We start from the raw sequence: 24,977 nt of genomic DNA on the forward strand, positions 1-24,977 counted from the left end.
CCAGTTGGACAATGCACAGCCAGCTGGCAATGCAGGCCATGAAATACATGGCTTGATCTGCAGGCAGCTAGTTTAAGCTCACTGGAGGAGAACAGAGTTCCAATCCCTTTGGAAGATAGTCCTACTGCAGCTAATGCTTCCCACTCAAAAGCCAGGCTGTCAGTTGTAGACACTCTGGGTCTGGATGGAGGGCCCTGGTAAAGCATGTAGGCTCACTGGTAGCTGAAAGGTTGGTTCTAATTTCCGTCCTGTCAGATTTGGGGAATCAAAGTCTCTTTTGCCAGTGCGGAGCTAACATTTTCACTTTAGTTTCTCCAAGCTTTATTTTCTGGATCACTTCTCCTAGAAGTGGAAAGGGTGGGAGTGTGTATAGCAGGCCTCGTGACTACCTGTGCATCTATTCCCAGGGATTTGGGGCCTGCTTCTCTGGTGAAGTGCTGAGAAATCAGAGAGAAGACTCCTTGATTCAGATATCCTTCTTCTGAGTGGTTGACAGTGCATCTGCAAAACCAGTCTGCACTTTGGTTCATCTTTTCTTTGCTGTATTACTCTTACAGAAGAGAAGGTCCTCTCTGTCTATTAAGTTATCTCCATTGCTTCTGTGTGTAGGGTTCAACTCCTAAGTCCCCTGGCTTGTTGATATACACCATAGTTGCCATGTTGTCCAATTGGACCAGAACAAGTTTGCTGTCTAGGTATTTCTGGAACTTTGGTTGAGCTACTCTCTGAGCTCCAATAGGTTGATGTTATGGTTCCTCTCCTTAGGGTTCCAGGCACTTTGCTCTGTCCAATGCTCAGATTCCATCAGGCTGGCAGCGGGCTGTGAGTGCCTGTAGGTCTGGAATGCAGCTAGGTAGACACTTCAGGATACACTGTGGGATTGTCCACCACAGTAAAGAGATGAGTACCTAGTTCAGAAACAGTATGTGATCTTGCATGTGCTCTGGTGAGTGACTCCATACTTTCAGGGGAGAGGCCTGGAGGCACCAGATAATTTTGTTCCTGGGATGATTCCTACTCATAAAATCATGAGGCCAGATAACTGTAGACAACGAGCTGTCAGCCTTGCACTTTGCCAAGATGGATATCAGGTTCTGGATCTAGAGGAATCTGACCAGTGATGGAAATCGGCTATGCCACTTTTGCCATAGGGTCTATATCCACTCCTAGGTGAGCTGTCTATGTGGTGCAACAAAAAAAAGCTTTTTTTGGTGTGTATCACAAATCTATGTGCTTGAAGCAGACCCAGGACTTGGACTGTGGCATTGTGCATCACCACCTGGGTCATAGCTCTGATAATCTAAGAAAGATACAGGTAACTACTCTGAAACCTTACTGTGGCTATTTTGATCACTAGCATCTTATGAAGACACTAGGGGCTGATGAAAGCAATTCATCAATCTGGGGTAGTATAGCTATATGGGAATCATAGAAATCATAGGGTTGGAAGAGACCTCAGAAGATCATCAAGACCCCACTTACTCATTTGTTTGTGGTCGACTGAGTCTGTTCTTCTAAGAAAATGGAGCTATGCATCTGTTAAATTAAAGACGTGAGAAAATTCCATTGGAGCAGGCATGATATTATTAAAGCTAGGATCTCTATCTGAAATTTCATTTTCTTCCTCTAGTGTTCAGCTGCTTGAAATCCAGGACTGCTGTTATCCCCTACACACCTCCGGACAAAGAAGAAAATGGAACATAGTCTTAAGAATCTTTCTTCTGAGGGAACTCTTTCTAGTGTGTCCTGGATACATGAGATTCCATTTAACACCGACTACTGTTTGATGGAGGATTGAATGAAGGAAGGTTTTTTTTTTTTTTGGCAGGAGCACTTAGTTTGAGGGAGTATTGGCAACTCACCATCTCTCTTACCCACTTGTTTGTGGTCGATTGAGTCTGTTTTTCTAAGAAGCGGGAAGTTCTGTCTCTTAGATTCAGGTCTCGGTGGAGGTACTTTTGTAGGCCTAAAGGGCTCTCAGATGAGATGAATCCACCTCTGGATTTTCCACTCAACTCCTGGTTCCAGTATTTTCCCCAATATAGCTGATGTCTTTCTTCTGGTATATTCATGAGGACGATGGACAAAAAAGAAATTTTTGTCTATTTCTGGGTTTGTAGATCCTCCTCAGAGCAGAGAGGGGAGAGGAGAGACTGTTTCAATGTAGCAGTACTTCTTGCCATAATTTTGTCTGATTTTCCCCCAAAGAAGAGACAGCCTGTGAATTAAGATGAGCACTAAATGTGTTTAGATTGAGAATCACCCTTTGAAGCAGATGTGGTATCTCTGTGCTGGATGCCATGATCCTACCTAAAAATCTCAATGCATCCATTATGGACTGTGGATAGGGAAATTTCCTTACGTGTAGGATAGAAGTCAGGATGGTTTTGGTCCTTCATGGTTTTAAAATCATCCAAGCCAGGACATTGTGGCTCTTGCAAATCATGTAGCTACTATGGATACTTTAAGAGTGGCTGATGAAGCCTTAAAGTCCCTTCTCAGTGTGGCTTCCACTTTCCTATCAGATCTTTCGGAAAGAAATATCTCACCTTTTACTAGAGATGTCACTGCAGCATCAACTTTTGGTAATGGCATTTTTTTACTCTTGCAACTTCTAATATCTGAAAGTGCATCTGCTTGTGTGTTTATCCTTGTGAAGGGTTTCCCATTTCACTCTGCTCACTTCTTCAATGGATGGATGCAGCAGGATTGCTGTCTCAAGCAATGACTTAGCAAGATTTGTCTTTAGGCTTATCCTCTACTGCCTGCTCAAGCTGGATCTGGATTATGGATGCTACTTTTCTGCACATGGTTTCAAACATTTTTTGGGGGAGAGGGGAGCAACCTTCGCTGCATTTTTCCATATCCTGTTCCATTCCTGATTTGAAATCTGCCCTTCCTCTGTAGGAGTTGGTGTTAGAGTCAGGCGTGTAGATTTTTTAGCCTTTGGGACCTATTTGCAGGTGTTATAATCCAAGGCAGTAAGAACTTGCCTTGAGCTCTCTGGATATGTCTCCCTCAGTGGGATCCCACTCCTCTTGTATAGAGAATGGGGTCCAATTGCCAGAATTCCCTGATTCAAGAGACCGAAGAAGAAAGCATTATGAGTGCTACTTCTTTCTCCAGGGAAGTTAGGACCTATTTTAGGACTTGAGGTCAAAACCTGCAACTCCTTAACAGCTCCCCTCCACCCGCATTCTTCTTCTGTCGCAGGTCTTATCCCTTGGGCTTATTGGATAGAATCCTCCTTTTTTTTCTTTTGAGTTTCTCCTTCTCTTCCTCTTCACCTCCAGATTAGGCTTTTCTGTATTGTAGTCTTCTCGAGCTGGGGGAACCCAACATGCCTGTCCAATTCAGAATCTTGTGACCTATCAGGGCAAGTGTTAGCTGGCGGAGAACAGGCAGAGCACAATTTGCCCTCCCAAGGGCCTAGAAAAGCTGACTCACAAATAGGACACCACTTTGATTTAGCTCACAGTTTGCACAAGAGTTGTGCCATGCCTTGGGGGAGGAGAGGAAGCAGAAGAGGTGCCAGGTACTTGAAGCCAACCCGCTGCTCAATACCTCATCCAGAAGAGAGGAAGCATGCTTGCCACTTCCCCCCTCCAAAAACCTACATAAAATACAGGTGAACTGTTACTTGACAGATCTGCTAGCACCATGGAGCTGGAGAAGGAAAAGTGGCTAACACGGGCTATGCCACAGTTTTGAACTGCTTCTGGAAACTGCAGACAGGAGGAAAATAGCCCATGCTAGGGTTTCTCAAACTTCGTTGAATTGTGAGCCCTACTGACAACAAAGTCACTGCTCCCTGCCCGAGGGTGGGGCACAGAGCCCAAGCCCTGCAGCCCCAGGTAGGGGGGGTGAGGCCACAAGTCAAGTCCCGCTGCCTCAGGTGAAGGGAGAGGGGGCTGCAGACTGAGCCCTATCACTCCAGCTTGGGGTGAAGCTCAGGATTCAGCTTCAGCAGCTGGTCCCAATTAAAGGTCTAATGCTGGCTAATGCAACCCCATTAAAATTGGTTCGCATCACACAGTTTGGGAACCATTGGCCCATATGTAACAGAACTGCAGGAGATGCTGAACTTCAGAAAGACAGATTGTGAAAATCACAGCTCTATCCCCTCAGTATTCACATTGTGCATCTGGTCTACAGGCACGTATGGAATGAAACACACAATTTTCCAGTCTCTCTTTTATACCTTTCTAATTTTGTGTATGCAAGAGCTACATGGGAGAAACAAAACTGCAAAGTAGAAAACAACTGACCTGACCCTTAGTTCTGACTTCAAGCCGATGCCATCTTTTGTCAGTCAAATTCAGGTGATTTGGGAAATGCAGCGTCTCAGTGCCTGCACCATGGTTCATTTTCAACACAGGAATGCCATTGGAAAGTTCTAAAAGGCCAACAAGAAAAACTGAAAAGTTACATTTTTTTAAAATGTAGCAGCAAATATATTTTTCCACTTTTACTACTTTGGTATATGTAGTGACTTGATTAGTTTAACAATAATTGTCAACCACAAGTTACTGGGCTCAGCAGCCAGTATTATGCAGGAGATGTTATTTCCAGTTGGCCTTGTTATTTGTAATTGTTTTAATGAGTATGCTAACTCTTTGTTAATTAATTGTATGTGGAAAATACGCTGCACTAAACATTTTTTCATGAACAGGCTCCTAAGCTAAACATTGAAATGTATTCCTTACTAAGGCACGAATACCATATTATGTTCTAAAGTAAAAAATAATACTAATTATATGCATGCACATAGGATTTGCTATGTATTAAATCCTGTCCAAATTCGTAAGTTAAACCACAAAGTAAAAATCAGGTCATTTATAATTATTTCTGATAGATTTATATCTCAATATTTAGTGCAATTTAAAATATACACAATTATGCTTACATCTTCTTACAGTAACTCATTGAAAATAATTGAGCAGCAATTAAAAAAAACTATCAGATGTATAGATAACTTTAAGCCACTGCATATACATCTGTGATGGTGTTTTAAGACTGGATTCATCTATCAAGTCACAGTCTGTTAAAGAAAACATGTTTCAAAAATGCCTTGAGACTAAAAGAATTTTAAGAAGTAGATTTCTGTCTTCCCCAACCATATAAAATGACATGCAACTAAGAATGCATTAATCATGTAATACCTGTCTCAAAAGTACCTGAACTCCTTTAAAGCACTAGATGCTTTCTGGTGGGATTTTTTTAAATAAATCTGTCTATTCTGTTTCACTTTGATTTCTTTAGCTCTAGGATCAGCTAAGAACTATTCGCGTAAACTACAAAAATAACCACAATGTCAAAGAAAAATGAATATACTGAATATACTGCTAAAGTATATTTCAGGAGACTTTTTTTCCTAATTTTTCTAGAGTCTGAAGTAAGAATTTACACCATAATTACTATATTATCCATGGAACATCAATTCCTAGAAAATCCTTACTTCAAGGTCCTACAAAGCATTTTGTTATGTGTACTGGACAGAGTATAAGTACCTATTGCCATGAAGTTCTCTGTACTCCCAGGCTCTGGATCTGATAAAGGACCATTGTATAGTAAAAGACCATCTGGAAACTCAGTAATAAACTCAAGGGATAGTAAGCTCTCAAAACAAGGCCTGATGGGACGAAACCATGCATATCCATTTCCATGGAAACTGTGTTTAGTCTGCTGGCAGTCAGGTCCATGAAATGAAGTAGAACAACGACATCTGAAAGAACAAATCAGAAGAAGAATAAAGCAAAATAAATAAACTAATAGATAAAAATACTATAATCAAAATACTCATTTTCAGTTAATCTACCAACCTGGGCTGGGTGTGAATCAGTGATCTAAAAGTTAAAAGGTCTGTGTCCAATAGCCAATATTCTCAGTCATCCTGATACTTTTTGAAAAGCTTTTCAGAGTAAACATTTCCTACTGTTAACATAGTGATCTTACCCACAGAAAAAATTCTATAAAAATGGTATGGAAATTCTAAAAGATTTGGGGATTAAATCTTGGAAAATATGAAAGGAACTCTAAAAAGTGATTGAGCTGTGGCATCTGAAATCATCATAAAATCACTGACAAGATTATCCCAAATTTTGAAGAACAGCAGAAAGAGATGATTTAATACCCCAAGCATGTTTTCATTGATTTCCATTTAAGGGTATGTCTAATCTGCATTCCTTTTTTGAGAGAGGACTGTAAATGAAGACAAACGAAATTGCAAATGAAGCGCGAATTTGAATTTCCCATGCGCCATTTGCATAATCACGTCCAGCCTCATTTTCGAAATACTCTATTTCGAAAAAAGAAACACTGTCTAGATGCGGTTATTTTGAAAGAAAACCCTTCTTTTGAAATAACCCTTACTACTTATAAAATGAGGTTTAAGGGTTATTTGAAAGAAGGGTTTATTTTCGAAATAACCGCATCTAGACAGCGTTTCTTTTTTCGAAATAGGGTATTTCGAAAAAGTGGCCAGATGTGATTACGCAAATGAAGCATGAAAAATTCAAATACGCGCTTCATTTGCAATTTTGTTCGTCTGCATTTGCATTCCTCTCTCGAAAGAGGAATGCAGTGTAGACATACCCTAAGGCCTTATTTGACAGTGCTTACTCAAACATTACTTTCAATGACTCCAGGATTGCAGGATCAAGACCAGACCTTTAATAAGGAACTGTTGTTATTACTCAGTTTACAGTCTTCTGAAGATGTATCACTTTTCTGGATTTTCCTCACTCTGAACTGCAGTTTAATACAGATCCGAAGATGAAGTCTTCACTTTTGTAGTCCTGTGTCTTGTTAATTACATTTGACATTAAAAAAAAAAAGAAGAAGAAAGAAGCAGTAGAGACAGTCAGAAAAGCTGCCATACAAGTTTCCTCACCTGTAACCATTAAGAGTGTCGATACATGTCCCACCATTGAGACAAGGGTTGCGGGGGTAGGAGGCACAAGACTGATGAACTCGGTCTCTCGCTGAACAGGTGCAGACTGCGCTGATGGTGATTGCTACTGAGACAAATGACACATTCCCAGCATCCACCACTGTTGGGATGTCACTCACTGTGAAGTAGTTTGTACACCCACTGCCACCATGACAGTCTATTCTCCCACATACATCTGCGTCAATTTGTGAAATGTTCACTTTCAAAACTGATTGGATCTAAGAGGAAACATAGTTTAACAAATCACCAGTCTGTTCCTAATGGAATGTTTTCATTTGTTTCTTTAAGTTCTGAAAATCTGTGCAATCATACACTTCATGGAATACTTTACTTATATGAAAACTGGTTATTAACAGCCTGGACTTTGTGAATGACTTAAAGGAAATTATATTATGTATTCACTGTGTGTGAAAGTTTACAGTAGTAGTATTTCCTGGAAATCAATTATTGGTATCCCTGATAGCCATCTTAGCAGTAGAACCTTGAAAATCTGCAGATATCTATTTTCTATCCACAGACATGGATCTGTGGCTCATTTTGTGGATATGGATGAGGATACAAATTTTGTATCTAGAATATTTTGCAGATGCAGACACCAATTTTGTATTCACGCAAGGAACCCTTCTTTCCAACCTTGCATGTCCACAAAGGGCTAGGCATAATCTGGTCACAACTACCAAGAAAATTCCAAGATAACTTTTCTACTCACCCATATGCTGTAAATCATAAGTTCACTCCCCAGGAGGAGTACGTCCTGACCAGGGCATATACACAATCGCAATGCATTCAGGATTTCTGAGTACCCCAGTGCAGTAGAGGACATACCTTGCTACATTTGCCATTGGCACATTTTTGGACATGTATGTCTAGTTGTGTGCAGACTCACTGACACACCTCCACCAAATCTGCATTTACATCCTACTATCTCTTCAAAAAGTGAGTGATATTCATGGTGTGCGGAGTATTGTGGGAACACTCTGGACATGACCTCATTTGTCATTTATTTATTGTTTGGATTACATAACTTCATAGAGCTACTCCTGATTTGCACTGCTGCAAGAGTAGAATGAAGCCCTTAGGGTACGTCTAAACTGCATGGCTCTGTTGACAGAGCCATGTAGATTAGTTTACATGAAAAAGGGAATTGAAGCGGCGATTATTTAAATCACTGCTTCATTTCCCTTTGCCGGCCTGACTAATCTACATGGCTCCATCAACGGAGCCATGTAGTTTAGACATACCCTAAATGTCAAGGGTTTGACATTATGGTCCAAATCCCGAAGCTTTTCATGATCTTATGAAAAGTCAAAACCTCTCATTCAGTATCAAAAGGCTTCCCTCCTAGGGTATGTCTACACTACCACCCTAGTTCAAACTAGGGTGGTAATGTTGGCAACTGGAGTTGCAAATGAAGCCACGCAGCTACACGTGGCACGGACTAGGTAGTTCGGACTAGGCTTCCTAGTTTCACAAGGAGTAACGATAGTTCGGACTAGGAAGCCTAGTCCGAACTACTTAGTCCGTGCCACGTGTAGCCGCGCGGCACGGAGTCCGCACTAGCGGACATTTAAAAATAGCGGCGCCCGGCTTTATGCAAATGAAGCCCGGGAAATTCAAATCCTGGGCTTCATTTGCAACTCCGGTTGCCTACATTACCACACTAGTTCGAAGTAGGGTAGTAGTGTAGACATACCCCTAGAAAGGCATCACAAAGAGGCCAAAACTGGGGTTGGCACCCTCTTGTATCAGACACCACACAACTCAGGCTGTGACCTAAGGAGCTTACAGTCTAAATTGACAAGACAGGCAAAGGGTTGGTGATAAACAGAACTACAAAGAAGTACGGAGACTTGCCTGAGGTCACACAGCTGGTAATGACAGAGCTGAAAATAACTCGGCTCTCCTGCCTCTCATTCAGCGCACTATGCACCAGATCATGTTGTCTCCCAATCAATCAATCTGTCTAAATAATTGTTATTTATTTGTATTATTGTAGCACCAAGAGCCCCAGTCATGGACAGGCCCTTATTGTGATAAGCACAGTACAAAAAAACCAACCTCTATACCCAAGAGCTTACAATGCAAGATAAGAGACAACAGATGGATACAACTAGATGAGGAAGCACAAAGAAACAAAAAGACAACATGGTTAACAAAGGAGAGTTGTAAAAAGGATTCTGAAGGACAATAATAAGTTAGTTTTATGAATATTTACAGGAAGTTTGTGCCAGATGCAAGGGGCAGCATGGCAAAAAACACAAAAGTGTCTGAAACTTTAATTCCACAGACTGACCAAAGGCAACATTTTGGTTCTCAGCCAGAGGTTTTGACGTTTTCACAGGTGCATGGAAAGCTTCAAGACTTGGACTACGGTGTCAGAATCTCAACACTAAAGGCCTTGTTCTACCCTCCCTGTGGTGCAAATCAGGAGTAACTCCATGAAGTTAACAGAGTTCACGGATGTAAAACTAGTGTGAGCTCAGACTGAGGGCCTAGTAATTTTATATGTTTAATAAACTGTTACTTTTAGTGGTACAATATATGAAAACAAGTTTTAAAAATAAATTCTAATGTCCAAAAACTGATTTAAAAACCTTCCCTTCTTTTCTTCTCTTTCCATTTCACTGGTACCTTCATTTCAATCCACCATTCTTTTAAGAATGTTGACCCCTATGACTAATCTTAAATACATTCTCATAAATATCATGAGACATATTGAAAGAGGTAGCAATATACCACCCGGTGACATGATGTATCCTGTTAATGCAGTCATGGGGTAGGCTATCTCTCTAGATTGCTGTTAGTGATAATTCTGTATTAAAAAGATGTAGACAGTTTTGCAATATTTGTTACAGAAGAGCCTGGTGCATACAGGGAGTCATGGTTCCTTTAAACTACTAGATGGATATCTTTTGTTGTACAGTAAGAACAATTATCACAAAGCCATTTCCAAAGGAGTGTAACAAATAATATACACTTCATCATTTATTTATTTATTTAAAATGTTAATGAATAATTCTAGCACTAATTACCCATTTTCTATGTTTATAGTTAACTGAAACATATCTACAAAAGATAATGGAGGAATTCTATATTTATGTTTTGTTTCTGTAAGTATAGAAAATTGGTGATTACTCATCAGAGCTATTCATTAAATTCCGAAAGGTGATAAATAATTAATAGAAATGCCATTTCCTCAGTAAAATATGTGAAGCAAAAATTACCCTCTTGTTATCACTATGATGAATCATCCCACTATGTATTATGAAGCAGAGTCTATTTGAAATCAATGTAACTTTCCATATTATCATTGTAATTGCTCTATAAATATGCAAGAGAAGCAGCAGTTATTTTGCATGAATAGTATCTGCCTCTCTGATTCTGTGACCTTGGCCATTTGGAGGATTTTAATACTCTATATTATTGTTTAACAGACAATAAAATTACATACTTTACAGTCTGATAAAAGTTGGGCAGATGGCGACTTTTGATTACTGCTCCTGACTAAGAATGACACACAACCTTTTATCATTGATACGCCCTCGTGTCTCCATCTCCCCTCCACTCCACATTTGTCTCCTTTCTTTCTTGTGTCTTGTCTCTTACATGATATACTCCTTGTGGCAGAAGCTGTTATTTACTATGCGCTTGTTCAATAGTTGGCACACTTGGGCTTCATAAATACCCAGGCCAGAAGGGACAGGTGTGATCACCTAGTTTGACCCTACCCTGTAAACTTACCTCCATGGAACTTACTTCTTCAAAATAATTCCTAGAGCAGATCTCTTAGAAAAAACACTGTCTTCATTTTAAAATTGCCAGTGAGGGAGAATCCACCATGTCCCCTTGTAAATAGTTACAATAGTTAATTACCCTCATTGTAAAAATGTATGTCTTATTTCCAGTCTCAATGTATCTAGCTTCAACTTCCGGCCTTTGTATTGTATTAGACCTTTCTCTGCTAGACTGAAGAGCCCATGATCAAATATTTGTTCCCCATGTAGATATTTATGATTGTGATAAAGTCATCGCTTAACCTTTTCTTTGTTAAGCTAAATAAGTCTGAACTCTTTGAATCTCTCTCTATAAAGCAGGTTTCTTATTGTTTATCATTCTTACAGTTCTGCTGTGGACCCTTTCCAATTTAGCATTATCCTTTTGAAACTGTGAACACCAAAACTGAAAAAAAAAAAAGATTTCAGCAGTGGTGCAAAATACAAAGATAAAATAACTCTATGCACCCAACAATTGCATTAGCTCTTTTGGCCACATAATCGCATTGTAATCAAAATGTCAAGGGGAACCAAGTCATGCTTTATGAAAGCCTAAGCATATCACATCAAAAATAATCATCAACTAAACTTGTAGTCTCACAAACTTATCAAATTAGCTAGAGAGAATTTATTTTCCACAAACCCATCTTGATTGGCATAATTTTTAATCTTTCTTTTAATTCTTGATTAATTAAGTCCCGTATCAGTTGCTACATTATTTTCCCTGGGATTGATGTCAGACTGACAGCGCTATAACTGCATGGATCATCCCATTTACCCATTTTAAATAATGTAATAATAAAGTTTTTATATGCACACACAAAAAATCACACAAAGTTGACCAAAAAGCTATGATTCAGAAGAGGGGATTGTCCTCTCTTAATTCAAAATGGTCAAACATATTGAAATGGAACACTGTAAAAGGGATTAATGAAAGGAAGAAAATTAGTGTCAAAACTATGACAAAAATGTGTATAACAAAATTTCAAGTGAAGAAAAAAGTAATTCACTAGGCCTGGTACACTCTTCTAAATTGTGGTTGAGTCTGCATAAATGATGCTAAGATAGTTAGTTTATATTTATTCAAACCTCCCTAATATTGAGTTCACTGAATTAAAACTGGGGCACATACCTTGTTTTTAAATGCTGCCATTTCACCATGCAATTTCTCAGGTCTGTAATATGAAGAGTCACCACGAACTGCAAACCTTAAGCTTGTTTGTCTTCCATCAACATTCATCATACTGAAAATAGTGATATCACTAGGATGAGCTGAGAAGATTTCTGCCAGTAAGTCCTTAAATTTGTCATGTCTGCTTTTCCCATGTTCGTCTTTCCTTATAAACTCCTCCGCTGTGACATCTGAGTTGGAGATTTATAAGTACAGTATACCAAAATTAAATGCCTGCAGAGCTCTGGTATCTCTCTCAACTCCCCCCAGCCCACATGTACTAGTAACACATTGCAAGTGCATCAGTCTACGAACACATTTGCAAATTCATCAGAAATGGAGCTCAAACAACAAACAAAACTGACCTGCCAGACAAATAGTGGCTGAACTACGTATGGCTTCTTTTTCCAGTTCTTTGACATGGATCTGTACTGTAGATATTACATCAGGCCAGACTCCATCTGACACTCTGACTCTTAAGTTGTATGTCCCCTCAGGAGCATTATCCACCATTACCAGAGAGCCAGTCCTTTGATTTAATCTGAAATACCTAGAAGTAAAGTCCCAAATGATGAAAAGCCTAATTAGTCAAACCAGAAACATCCTGTACTAATCACTGAATTGGTCTTTTTCAGAATACATGTTCTACCATATGAGGGCCTGGCTGAATAACACAATATGTGGCCTCTGAGTATACAGAAGCCTTCGAAAGTTATTATGGAGCATCCATGGTCAACCGACCTATCTGATGGGTACCAGAGATCAATCTCACTAAAAAAGAAAAAAGCTTTGTACTGGGAAATTATGGAGAAGCTTATGTTTATGAACAGGAATTGCTTTTCTGCGATTCCCAGATCCACGGGCTTCCCATGCTTAACTCACAGCATGAAGTCTACAAGAATTAGTACATGGGAATACCCATGGCACAGGTCCAAGGAATGAGTAGGGAGAAGTGACAAGAGGAGGGAGGAAACTGTCTTGTCCTATACAGGTTCCTGTCAAAGAGAGGTTCCAAAGGAGATCTCTTGCATCATGCCCATGAGGCAGGATGAAGGGGGCAGTTTTGAGCAGCAATGGAGGTGTACTACGGCCAGGTCACTACTACGGAATAGTACCCTCCAATAGCTCAGTATCCTCAATGGCTGCTGATAGGCAGAAGATCCAGTTGCAACCCTGGGCTTGCTAAGGCTTTAACATCTTCATTTTCTAGAGAAAAGAAAGCGTATTTGTCTCCATTTCGGGAAACAAACACAAAGCCACTTCAGAACTCTATTCCTGCTCATTTCACCCCATGTTTTGTGATGTGGGCAGATGAATTAGTATGGGGCCTAGTTCAACACTAGCATGAACAGACACAATAGCTTATGTAGTGGTGAATTTATCTTTAGGAGGAGATTGAAATTCATTTTTACTTCTGATATTTTGAATTATTCTACTCTATGCTCACATTAGCTGTGTTTTTTTTGTGATCAAATACAAATAAACTGTAACATTTGGGGGGCCAGCAATAAAACCAGAACCTTTTTTTATTTGGGTCTAAAACAAAGTACATCCTTAATGCCTAGGAAAATTAATGGAGAGCTCTACTTAAAATCAATGAAATGACGTAGCCCTACATTATTTGACATGAAAAAAGCTACTGTGCACACCAATTTCTTGAAATCTAGTTATATAAGAGACAAAGAATTTTCAGGAGGTACATTCCTTGTTGCATGGGATAATCCTGGCTTTTACGCACATAACACACACAGGGAAATCTCATGGTGAGTAAATAATTACAGAAGCATAAACATTATATATTACTCAGCTTGGCACAATCATAATCCTCACTTGAGCATCTTTCCTTCAGAGAGAAATGTTTTATTGTCCCAGTCATCCTGATCTGGTGCAAACACTTCCCCAAGCATGGTTGTTGACCATTTCCCTGATGAGATAAATTATAATAAATATGCATTTAATTTTTGTTTTTCAAAGGCTTTTTAATTCAACTGCATTCATTACTACATTTATTATTTTCATATTCCTGTTTGATGTTGTTATGGTGAAAGATGTGATCCACAGCACTTGAAAAGCCTATAGTCTGAGCTCGCCTACACATGTGCCTAGAAAGCTGGGCATAGATCACAGACACTACATGAAGGAGGAAAACCCCCACAAATAATCAGGAAAAATAAATGAGATTATAAAACTATACAGACTGATTTTTCGGAGACAAAAAGTTATTAAACCAGAAGCTGAAGACCCAGTCTAGGGAAACCACTTTACACTGTATCATCAGCAAAATCTGCATATTATAAAGCCATGACAGTCACCCTCATAAGGAGCATTCTGTACCATGAGAGAATCAGAATAGCAGCTCTCTCTGAGCAAAGAAAAAAGCATGATTGGAGAAAAGGGAGCATTGGCAGAATACTTCTATGTCATCCCCATTTATGGCTATGTTTTCAGCCCCTCTTTAGCTCTTGTGGTCTCATGCAAAGTCAAACAGTTGCTCAGACACAGCCTACAGAGAGCAGCAGTGCAATCAGGAGAGTAGAGAGTGAGCTTTGCACATGGTACTCTATGCAGATTAGTTATAGCCGTGATCTGGTAAAAGGGTGAGTGCTTGGTTAATGTGGTGATGAGCCCAGTATAAGAACCTATACAAAACAGAACAGAAACTGAACAGATTTTTTTAAAATTCAGAGCTTCAGAGTCTACCCTGAAAAGCCCCACTTCACCCTGTCCTGCTCTCCTGTAGAACTTGCTTACTCTGAGTTTTGGTTTAAGTGCACCTAGTTCAACAAAATTAGGTGCACACTTAATTAAATGCAAAATGGTTTTCTTTACATATTGGACTTCTTGCTACAAATGTTTCTCAGGCATGCTGGCACTGTAACTCTGACCTAGATATTCAGTTAAATTGTGCCTTTGATTCAAATACTTTTTGGGACAGTGATGCATCCTGCACAACAAAAGCAATTAATTATGGACACAAAGATACCCTGGGATCTTCACTTCTTTATTTTATGGGATTTATCTATTTTCTGTTCTTCATTCTATTAAAACCAAAGCAACAAAAATATGCTTGTATATTAAAAACATATTTTTACGACATAACAACAAGGAAAATGCTGAAATACACAGAAATAGGTATAATTACTTCCCAGTGTTTTCATTATAAAACCCTCTTTTCAGTCATTTGTTAAAAATCCCCTGGTTTTTTTCAGGCTTAGTCTCCACCCAAAGAAACTCCCCCTTCCCCACCCCCCCATGAGTAAAAGCACTTTTCTGTTCAGTTATATAAAACTATATAATATTGTTTTGTATAAACAAATGCATACTCATTTAAAAAACAAAGAACAGATCTTTACAAATACATTTATATCTTCCAGGATGGGTAGGAATTGTGTTCCTAGCCTCTGTTTGTCAGAGGCTGGAAATGGATGACAGAGGGATCACTTGATGATTTATTCCCTCTGGGGCATCTGGCATTCATCACTGTTGGAAGACAGGATACTGGGCTAGGTGAACCTTTGGTCTGACCCAGTATGGCCATTTTTACATTTTTATGTTCCATAGTAAATAATGCTTTCCCCATTATGACTGAGACCTTGCATACAGATGTGGCAGCAGGGGCCCACACAGCCATGCAAAATCCTACTGACTCTATACATATGTTTGCAAAATTGGATGCTTAATCTATAAATATACAAAGCATAAAAGATTTAATAACAAGAACAACTTAAAGAAAGTATTAATAGCAATTAAAAATTTAACTTTTCTATGTGTCTGGCTTACTCTCTGTATACCACCTACCTTTGTGGGTATAGACAAAGATTTCCTTATGGCCAGCTTCATGGCAGTTATCATTTTCATCACCAATTGTTATAGTTAAGGTGTTTGTAGCACTCATGGATGGAGTCCCACTATCTGTTATAATTATTGGCACATGGAACATCTTCTGCTCTTCTCTGTCAAAGGATCTTAGCGCTGTAATAGTTGCTGTGTTATTTCTATTGTCAGAAAGAGAAAAATCCAAAGAATTCTGATAACTAGGTGGCAACAAAAATGTAAATGGTGGCCCATTTTCATCACTGTCTGGATCCACGACATACAGAAGTTTGGATGTATGGTTCATATACACCACCTGAGGTCCTAACCCATTTTCCCAAACCACAGGCATATACGATGCCTCAAACCTTGGCTCATTGTCATTAATATCTAGCAAGTTAATCAGGACTGTAACACTTCCAGTTTGGGCAGGAGTCCCTTGATCTGAAGCCTGTATGATTAAATTGTATTGCTGAATGACTTCACGATCCAGTGTACTTGCAACAGTCACATGACCATCTGGGTCAACTGCAAATTGTCTGATAGGATCTGAATCTGATTTAATAAAATAGATAATGTCCCCATTTAAACCAGAATCCTCATCAGTGGCTCTGACTGTGGTGATGGTAGTACCAACAGGTATGTTCTCAAAGAAAGGGTTAGTTTGGATAAACTGAGAATTAAAAACTGGACTGTGGTCATTACAATCTTCAACTTCAATCAAGCAAGTTGCAACACTGGAAAAATCAAGATCTTCCACTTTAATCGTGAGGTTAAACCACCTTTCATGAGGTTTCTCATAATCCAGTTTCTTTTTCAATCTGATAGTTGCACATTGACCTTCTTCATTACTTTCAATGTAAAACTTCTGATCTGGATCTCCCCCAATAATACTGAATGTTAAGTGAGCATTTTCCCCATTGTCTGCATCTGTAGCCGACACTTCCAGAACATCTGAGTTGATTGCACTGTCTTCAGGAATCACTGCCTGCCAGACTTCCTGCGTGAATTCAGGTATATGATCATTGACATCTGCAATCCAGATAGTGGCAGTACCAGTTCCTGTCAGTCCTCCACCATCTCTTGCCTCAACAGTAAGGAAATATTTATCAGTCTTCTCTCTATCCAACACTCCCCCTGCGACATGTATTGTGCCAGTATTGGGGCGGATATTAAAGAAGTCTGTTTCAAACCCAGTTTTTACATTGTCAATTATCCTGTATGTCAAAATTGCATTAAGACCTACATTTTGATCATCTAAATCCAGAGCTGTCATTTCCATGACCAAAGTGTCCGCAGGAGAATTTTCAAAGACACTCCCAGTGCAGTCATCAGGCATGCAGGTAAACATGGGGGCATTGTCATTTATATCCCATACATTAATAATTACATCAGCAAATCCAGTAAGTCCTTCTCCTCCCTCATCAGTGGCCAACACAACAAATCTCCAAAGTGCTCGCTCTTCCCGATCAAGCATCTTCTGTGAGTAAATGCTGCCTGTGTTCTCATCTATTGTGAAGACATCAGTTGCACCATGTCCATGAAGAGAATATCTCAAATTGCCTTCATCCATGCTGCTATCAGGATCCTTTGCTGCAACCTAGAAATGTTTTGCACATAATTTATGTTAATGACAGAATATTCAGTTCCTGAATTATATCCTATTTGCTACCACGTCCTATCATAGATGGACAGACATAATTCCCATTAGAACAATAAAATTATCTATGTTTTCTTCTTTATTTGTATAGCAATAATTGAGCTACAGAATATAAAAAATATGGTAGATTACAATGCTAATTATATTGCAAATGCTATATACTTAGGTCTACAAAAGATCAGCCCTGCTTATTCAATATTAGAGTCACAGTCATTTTCTTTTTTAAAAAATTGCATGCTTCTCTCTCCACTGAGAAAATAAATTTTCTTCACAAAACTGGATTTCACATATTACAATAACAAAACTGGAATAACCCATATTCTTCTATTGAAAGATCACTAACATCTGGAACTCCATAGTACCTGAAGTACAAAGATGGGTAGCACATCCAGTTCTTCAATCACACTTCCATAGTATTCATTGATAGAGAAAACAGGAGCCTCATCATTTTTATTCACAACATTGATTATGATAATTGCATAATCTTCCCATTTACCATCAGAGGCCAACAAGTGAAGTTCATACATTTTCACTTCTTCATAATCCAGTGGCTGAGCAATAAAGATGGCTCCTGTTTCTGGTTCTACATCAAGTACTCCACCAGTATTTCCAGCTGTGATCTGGTACCTTAATTTAGCATTTGCTCCTGCCAATGCCCAAAGAATAATCAATAAGATAGGTGTCATTTGAGTGCATTGAAATAGGTTTGATCCTTAACTTTTTTCTACTTTAATCCCATCAATCAATTCTTATCCTGATTAAAATCTACCTACAAAGTCCTGTCAAGAGTTTCTAGTGTTTCATTATTATAGGAAAGCCAGTATACAGTACTGTAGTTAGACAGTCTTTTAGAATGCATAGTCAAGAAAAAATATTTACAAGCATTTTTTCTATTTATAAGTTTCAATAAGTATAATATCTTTAAGTTAACATGGCACAAAATGTTTATTGAACTAATGATAGTGGTCTAAATTTTGCTTTCTCTAAGAACCCCATGTTGGGTATAGGAAGACCAGTACACAACTCATGGCAACTACAGTAAATGGTAACCTGCTTACACCAATAAGTTAGCATTATAAACTTATAGAAACATCTTATGAAGTAGTTCTTATTCCAAACTCAGGTTCACAGTTCACAAATCTACAGTTTTAAAGGTCAGAAGGGATGACTGTGACCATTCAGGCAAATCTCCTATGCAACATAGGCTATAGAATTTCAGATGCAAAAAGGGCTCTTGGATTATCCAAATAAAGATTTTTACCTTTTCATTCTAGTCCCCTCTTCTTTTCCCTAGTGTTACTCCCAATTATTTAACTTGGCTGAGAGATCAGAGACAAAGAGACAGAGCTGTACTCCTCTTAAGGCACCTTCTCTGCCACCACAAAGCAGACTTAAAGTCAACGTATTAAGGCCAGCTAAGGAGCTACCCTTGTGTCAGGGAATCATCCAATGGCATAGTTACATACAGCACAGATAACTTTCCTTGCTTCTTTGCACCCCCTAGTATAGGTGAATGTGACAATAGAGCCTTTGCACATCAGAGACTTCCTACTGCCAGAACAGAACTCTTGGGACTGTTAAAACGAGTGCAACTTGGACTAGTCTGAGTCTGGTTAAATTGCTTCTTTAGACTAGGGATGTGAATGACTAGTTGACTAGTCATTTCCCCGCCTTGCTGCATCTATTGGGGGGATGCTTCAAAGCAGCAGTACTGTGTGGAGCCTGGGACCGGGCCCAGATCCAGACCCTGGGCTCTACTCAGAGCTGCCGCTTTGAAATGCCACGTGCAACCTGGGGCCAGCAGGGGATTCCCCTGCTGACCCTAATCTCCATACAGTGCTGTTGCTTTGAAACACTGCATGGAGCCTGGCATTGGGCTTCCCATGGCATTTCAAAGCAGCCGCAAACCACCTTTACTGTCTTCTTCAGATTTGGACTGCCAAATGGCCTGTCTGAAAATGTGGCCTTGTATCAATACCTTTCTATAAGTCAATCAGATAAAATCATAGTTCAACTAAGCAATACAACAAAGCCTACTGAAATACCCTATTGGCAGTAGCCATATTAGTAGCTACAGTTATTTCTTACAGTCTCTAAAATTGATAAAATCAATACTATTCCAGGCTATGTTGAGTCCCACTAAACTTTCTGTTCTTTCCTTTGCACGAGCAAACAACTCCTGTCCTTCTGGTAACAAAGTACAGACATTAAGGCCTCGTCTACATTGAGCGATATGGTCAAATGTATTAAGGTCTATTTTTAGCACTTGATTTTATAAAGTAGATGGTGCATGTCCCCACTTTGTGCAAGAGTTTGATGTAGTGTGTCCCCAGTAGGGTGGCTACCATCAACTTTGACAGCAGTGCACTGTGGGCAGCTATTTTACAGTTCTGGCCACCTCTTTGCATTCTCAGTCATGCTCCCAGTGCCCGATGGGTCTAAGACAGTGCAGCAGGTGGGTCTGGGCACATGTCATCAATGTCCCATAATGCTCTCATCACCTTCCTCCCTCATGCTTGAAAGCAACAGGAAAGAATCTGTTTTCCCTGGTTATCCGTGCAGGGTAAGCATGGAACCCGTTCAGCAGCAAAGTACTGTGGCAATCATATTAACCATCTTGCGTCTTATGCTGCAGTATGCCCAGAGTGTATCCAGGCTCCAGTAGAATGAGAAAGAATCTCAGGAGGCCATGAAAATATTCTTCTGCAGAGCACTTGAGATAAGCGATTGGCAGATGCCACCAATATTAGATTATCTTGATGCAGTGGAACGCTGGTTCTGGTGCCATGAGACAAACACAGACTGGTGGGACTGCATAGTTATGCAGCTATGGGATGATGAGCAGTGGCTGCAAAACTTTTGCATGGGTATGGCCACTTTCATGGAAGTTTGTGAATTGCTTTCCCCCACCCTGAAGTGCAGCATTACCAGAATGAGACCTGCTCTGACTGTGGAGAAGCAAGCGGCAATAGTCCTGTGGAAGTTTGCAACACCAGACAGCTACTGGTCAGTTGGGAATCAAATCTACAGTGGAGGCTGTTGCAATCCAAACAGCCAAGGAAATCAATACCCTTCTACTATGGAAGGTGGTGACTCTGGGAAACATACAGAACATAGTGGATGATTTTGCCACAGTGGGGTTCCCAAACTGTGGTGGGACGATAGGGATATGTGTACCATCTATCTTGGCATCTGACTGCCTTACCAAGAGTACATAAACCACAACGTGTACTTTTCAGTGTTGTTGTAGGAATTGGTGGATCTCAAGAGCCATTGCATAAGGCAACATCTTTAGGAACTCCTGTCTCTTCAGAAAGCTGAAAGTTGGAACTTTCTTCCCAGACCAGAAAATTAATATTGAAGGCATTGAAATGTCAACAGTGATCCTTGGAGACCCAGCTTACCATTTGCTCACACAGCCTTGTACAGGCAGCCTAGACTGCGGTCAGGAGCAGTTCAACTACAGGCTAAGCAAGTGCAGAATGGTGGTAGAAGGTGCTTTTGAACATTTAAATGGAAAATTTTCAGTTTATTGACTAGCTTAGACCTCAGCAAAAGCAATGATCCCATTGTTGTAGCAGCCTGCTGTTTGCTCCATATTATCTGTGAAAGTAAGGGGGAAAGATTTATGTCAGGGTGCGGGGCCAAGGCAGATCATCTAGCCACTAATAATAAGCAGCTAGTCAGCCAGGCAATAAGGAGAGCATATCGAAGGGCAGTACAAATCAGAGAGCCTTTGAAAAATAGCTTTGTGAATGGCCAGGCAGCAATAGGACAGTCATGCATGCTGTTCTTAGCAAGGTGCCACCTGCGTTAAGTGTGTTTACCTGTAACACAGACACGCACACACACACTCAACACAAGCAATACAGAGGGAACACAGGGAAATAGTGGATAATACAGAAGATGAGTTCAGGGAGGGACATTTGGGGGGAGAGAATAGAAAGCAGTATATTTCAGTCCCCCTGTTTAACAATCACACACATGTGAGAAGGATAGCCTTTTGCTCCATAACACATCCCTGGGGGTTGAGTGTGAGGCTGCCTTTGACACACAACCCCTCCCTGCATTCTAGGACCCCTGGGAGAGATGACTATGGAACTTGGTGAGGAGGAAATGTGGGTCTGCATGGACTGAAGGGGGTGCCTGTGCATCTGGCTGTCCTGGGAGCCCACTATGTGCATCATCACCTCTGCCATGACCACCAAGACTGTCTCCTGTCAGGTTGAGGCTTGAGCCTATGGGCAGATGGGAATGGAGGAAGCAGGGCTGGGGCTCATGTAGTGACCGTGTGACCAGAGGGTGCAACTTTCCCCTCCCACAGGAGCCAACGGGAGCGGGAAAGGGGTCTGATTGTGGCAGCAGGGCAGAGGCTTTGTTGGGGATGAGCAAGTGGAGGTGTACTGCGGTGGTATCAGTTATAATAGCTTCTCCTGCTTCATCCAGCTTGTCATGCGCAACATCAGTCTTCTCTGAATCACACAGAATAAGGAGTGGATGATGACTGAATTTGGCCATAAACCTGGAGCTTTTGCTATAATGACACCAGATTACTTATTGCTGGCTTGGCATGGTGGAAGGGTGACCTGCCATGGAGAACAGAGTAAGGCAGGCCTCCCCAGAAATCTCATGAGAAGGATGAAAGAGTTACTCTATCAGAGCTTCATGGAGATGTGCAGGGAAGATTCCTGCTACATCTCCAGACATGTTAACAAGCTGTTCTGGGAAGCCCCCACAGTGTAGGAAGAGTGGCCACCACAGATCACACTCAGTTGTCTTCACCCACTTGTAGCATGATTAAAAATGTGAACTCAGCAGAAGTGCCCTCCCCAGCATCAGGGCCCGGCAGTGAGATGTCCTGGGAGGGGGGATTGTCCACAAAGTTATAAAAAGGTTCTGGCCATTGATGAGATTGCATGCTCCAATCTGCTGACCTTTCTCTTCCTCCTCCTCCGCACTGTCCTCCACACTGCTGCCCAAGCCTGCCAGAGGAGTTGTGGGAGGAATCCCTGGACTGTCTTGGGAAACTGGTCAGGTCCCATCCTAGAATACCATGCAGCTGCTCATAGAAGCAGCACGTTTGTGGCAATGATCCAGAACATCCATTTTCCTCCTTTGTCAGCTGGTATGCCTGCCTGTGCTCCTTTATTTTCACAGGGTACTGCTGGGCATCCCTGGTGTATCCTTTTTCCATAATGCTCTGTGCAATCTTGGCATAGATATCAACATTTCTTTTGCAGCATCATAGCTCTTCCTGAACAGATTCCTCTCCCCACATAGCAATCAGGTCTAGGACCTCCTGCATGGTCCATTATGGTGTTTGTCTGCAACTCTGGACATTCATGGTCAGGTGTGCTGCTGAGGTGTCCTGCCTGCTATGAGATCTATTCACCATGCTAGCCACACAAGAAACAAAATTCAAATTTTCCCGGGGCTTTTGCTGTGCACCTGGAGAGCAACACTATTAAAAGTCCTGGCAAGAGCGGTTACAGTGGGGATACCTCCTGGATGCTAAGAACATCGACCTTTCCAACGCTGCAGCTGCACTACCCTAAAGTCAACCATGAAAGGTTGAATTTGCCATTACTCCTCATGAAAAGCAAGAGCAATGAAATCGACTTTAACAGCCCTTAAAGTCAATGTAACAGGCTTGGGGGTGCAGACTCATAGTTTAGAAAATTGACCTAATGAAGCAGGCTTTATCCCCAAAAGCTCATGATATAGTTTTTACTCTATAATGTGCCACAGGACTGCAAATTGTTTTTAAAGTTACAGACTAACACAGCTATCCTTCTGAGACCTAATGCTCTTAAGTTTGACCTAAACGCCCAGTATAGACCAGGCCTAACCATTCACCACCTGCCACACAGAAAATTATGTCCACCTCCAAACAGAATCTGCACCGGCGGTCAGAGGAATACCAATTTTATTCTAATTTAGTAGTCAATAGATGGGGGATGGAGGTTTCCTAACACAGGACAGGACATGAAAAAGGTCTGGTTATGTGACACATTTGCTTGTCTCTACAATAATTGTTTCTAAATTCCTGACTGTTCATGATGATTGATCTGTAAGTTGCTTTGTCTCCATACCATTTATAATGTCCAATTTCACATAGACAAGCTATTCCTCAGTGTGCCAAACAAAGGAGAATACAATAAATATATTGTCAGTACAAAGAAAATAAATTAATTTTGTTGGGTTTCAATAGGAATTATTCTCGTTAACTGAGAAATATTTTTATCACCACCTTTCTTTAAAAGAGTGTATGATCTATACCAAATTTGTATGTGCTGGCACAGAAGTTATTCACCATCATCCCACATTAACATATTGCCTGACATAATAGAGTTATTTGCCTTATGCCTCACAGTCCCATTTTGAAGTAATATTCATGCCCTGTCAATTTAGACATAAAGAAGTTTTAAAATGTAAAGACAAAGACATTTTCCCTCCTAACGCCACTAAATATGTCTTAGTGTGCTGAAATTAACTCATTAATATTTTAGACACAGCTATGGGGAATTCCAATACTTTACCTTCATCTTCATCATTAGCACTGACTGTAATGACAGTAGAACCCACATCCTGATCTTCATCCACATTAACTTCATAGACACTCTGAGTGAAGACAGGCTTGTTATCATTCACATCGCTGATAAAAATGTGCACGTAGGCTGTGTCTAGAGAGACAAGAAACAAGAGATTAAAATACTCAGCTGTGCCACTTCTGTCAGCTACAATTCCTTAAACTGTCTAGCTGCACATTAAATGAAGACGAATATGCAGACAATACAGAAACAAACCCTTAGGGTTATGGACAATTTATATACCAACATTACTCAAAAGCACTTGGATATCAAATGAATGTCACATCCAATTTGTTTAAGCAGATAACATGTGAATAATTGATGCCTAATATTGCAATTGTACAGTTTTAAGTCATAACTTTTTGTCCTGAAGCCACAAAAGCCCAGTTTTAACTCTTTGTTTAAATACAACCAATATGATTTTTTTCTTTTCTATTCAGCATTTAATTACTGCCCCAAACTGAGTACAGAACAATATGCAAGGTTTGGAGACTCCCTTCCATTACCCACACTAGACTTGCTTCCTGTGTTAAAGTAGTAGGTGTGATTTTGGTCATTAGGAATTACTCCCTAAAATCCATCAACTATACCATAAGATGATAGTTTTCTTTTTGTTTCAGAACTGAAAACTTCCCTTGTAATCATATTAAATATTTATTTCACATCTGAGACAAGTGACCCGGAGAGAAACAGCAAATAGATACATAAATAAATAATCCTATTTTACCAGTAAGAAACATAAGAACAGCCATACTGAGTCAGACCAAGGTCTAGCTAGCCGAATATCCTGTCTTCCGACAGTGGCCAATTCCAAGTACCCCAAAGGGAATTAACAGAACAGGCAATCATCGAGTGATCCATCCCATGTCCCAGTCCCAGCTTCTGACAAACAAAGGCTAGAGACACCATTTCTGCCCATCCTGGCTAATAGCCATTGATGGACCTTCATGAGTTTATCTATCTCTGTTTTGAACCCTGTTAAAGACCTGGTCTTCAAAATATCCTCTGGCAACAAGTT

The 24,977-nt window shown here is 40.3% G+C and overlaps 1 protein-coding gene and 1 pseudogene across 1 annotated transcript in view; both read right to left on the reverse strand.

Moving 5' to 3' along the window:
• The window catches only part of LOC102450325 (neural-cadherin-like), a 78,102-nt gene that overhangs the window by 21,671 nt on the left and 31,454 nt on the right, over positions 1-24,977 (reverse strand). The window contains exons 15-23 of the mRNA XM_075940140.2: positions 23,909-24,052; positions 17,732-18,015; positions 15,695-17,309; positions 13,727-13,820; positions 12,262-12,446; positions 11,858-12,087; positions 6,893-7,170; positions 5,511-5,725; positions 4,269-4,396 (exon numbers count right to left, since the gene is read on the reverse strand). Of these exons, the coding sequence (XP_075796255.2) occupies positions 4,269-4,396; positions 5,511-5,725; positions 6,893-7,170; positions 11,858-12,087; positions 12,262-12,446; positions 13,727-13,820; positions 15,695-17,309; positions 17,732-18,015; positions 23,909-24,052 (3,173 nt within the window). The remainder of the gene's footprint in view (positions 1-4,268; positions 4,397-5,510; positions 5,726-6,892; positions 7,171-11,857; positions 12,088-12,261; positions 12,447-13,726; positions 13,821-15,694; positions 17,310-17,731; positions 18,016-23,908; positions 24,053-24,977) is intronic.
• Positions 22,138-23,685, reverse strand: LOC149523737 (uncharacterized; annotated as a pseudogene).

This window comes from Pelodiscus sinensis, chromosome 12 (genome assembly GCF_052426305.1).
Source record: "Pelodiscus sinensis isolate ZL-2025 chromosome 12, ASM5242630v1, whole genome shotgun sequence".
In the NCBI taxonomy this organism is placed as follows: domain Eukaryota; kingdom Metazoa; phylum Chordata; order Testudines; family Trionychidae; genus Pelodiscus; species Pelodiscus sinensis.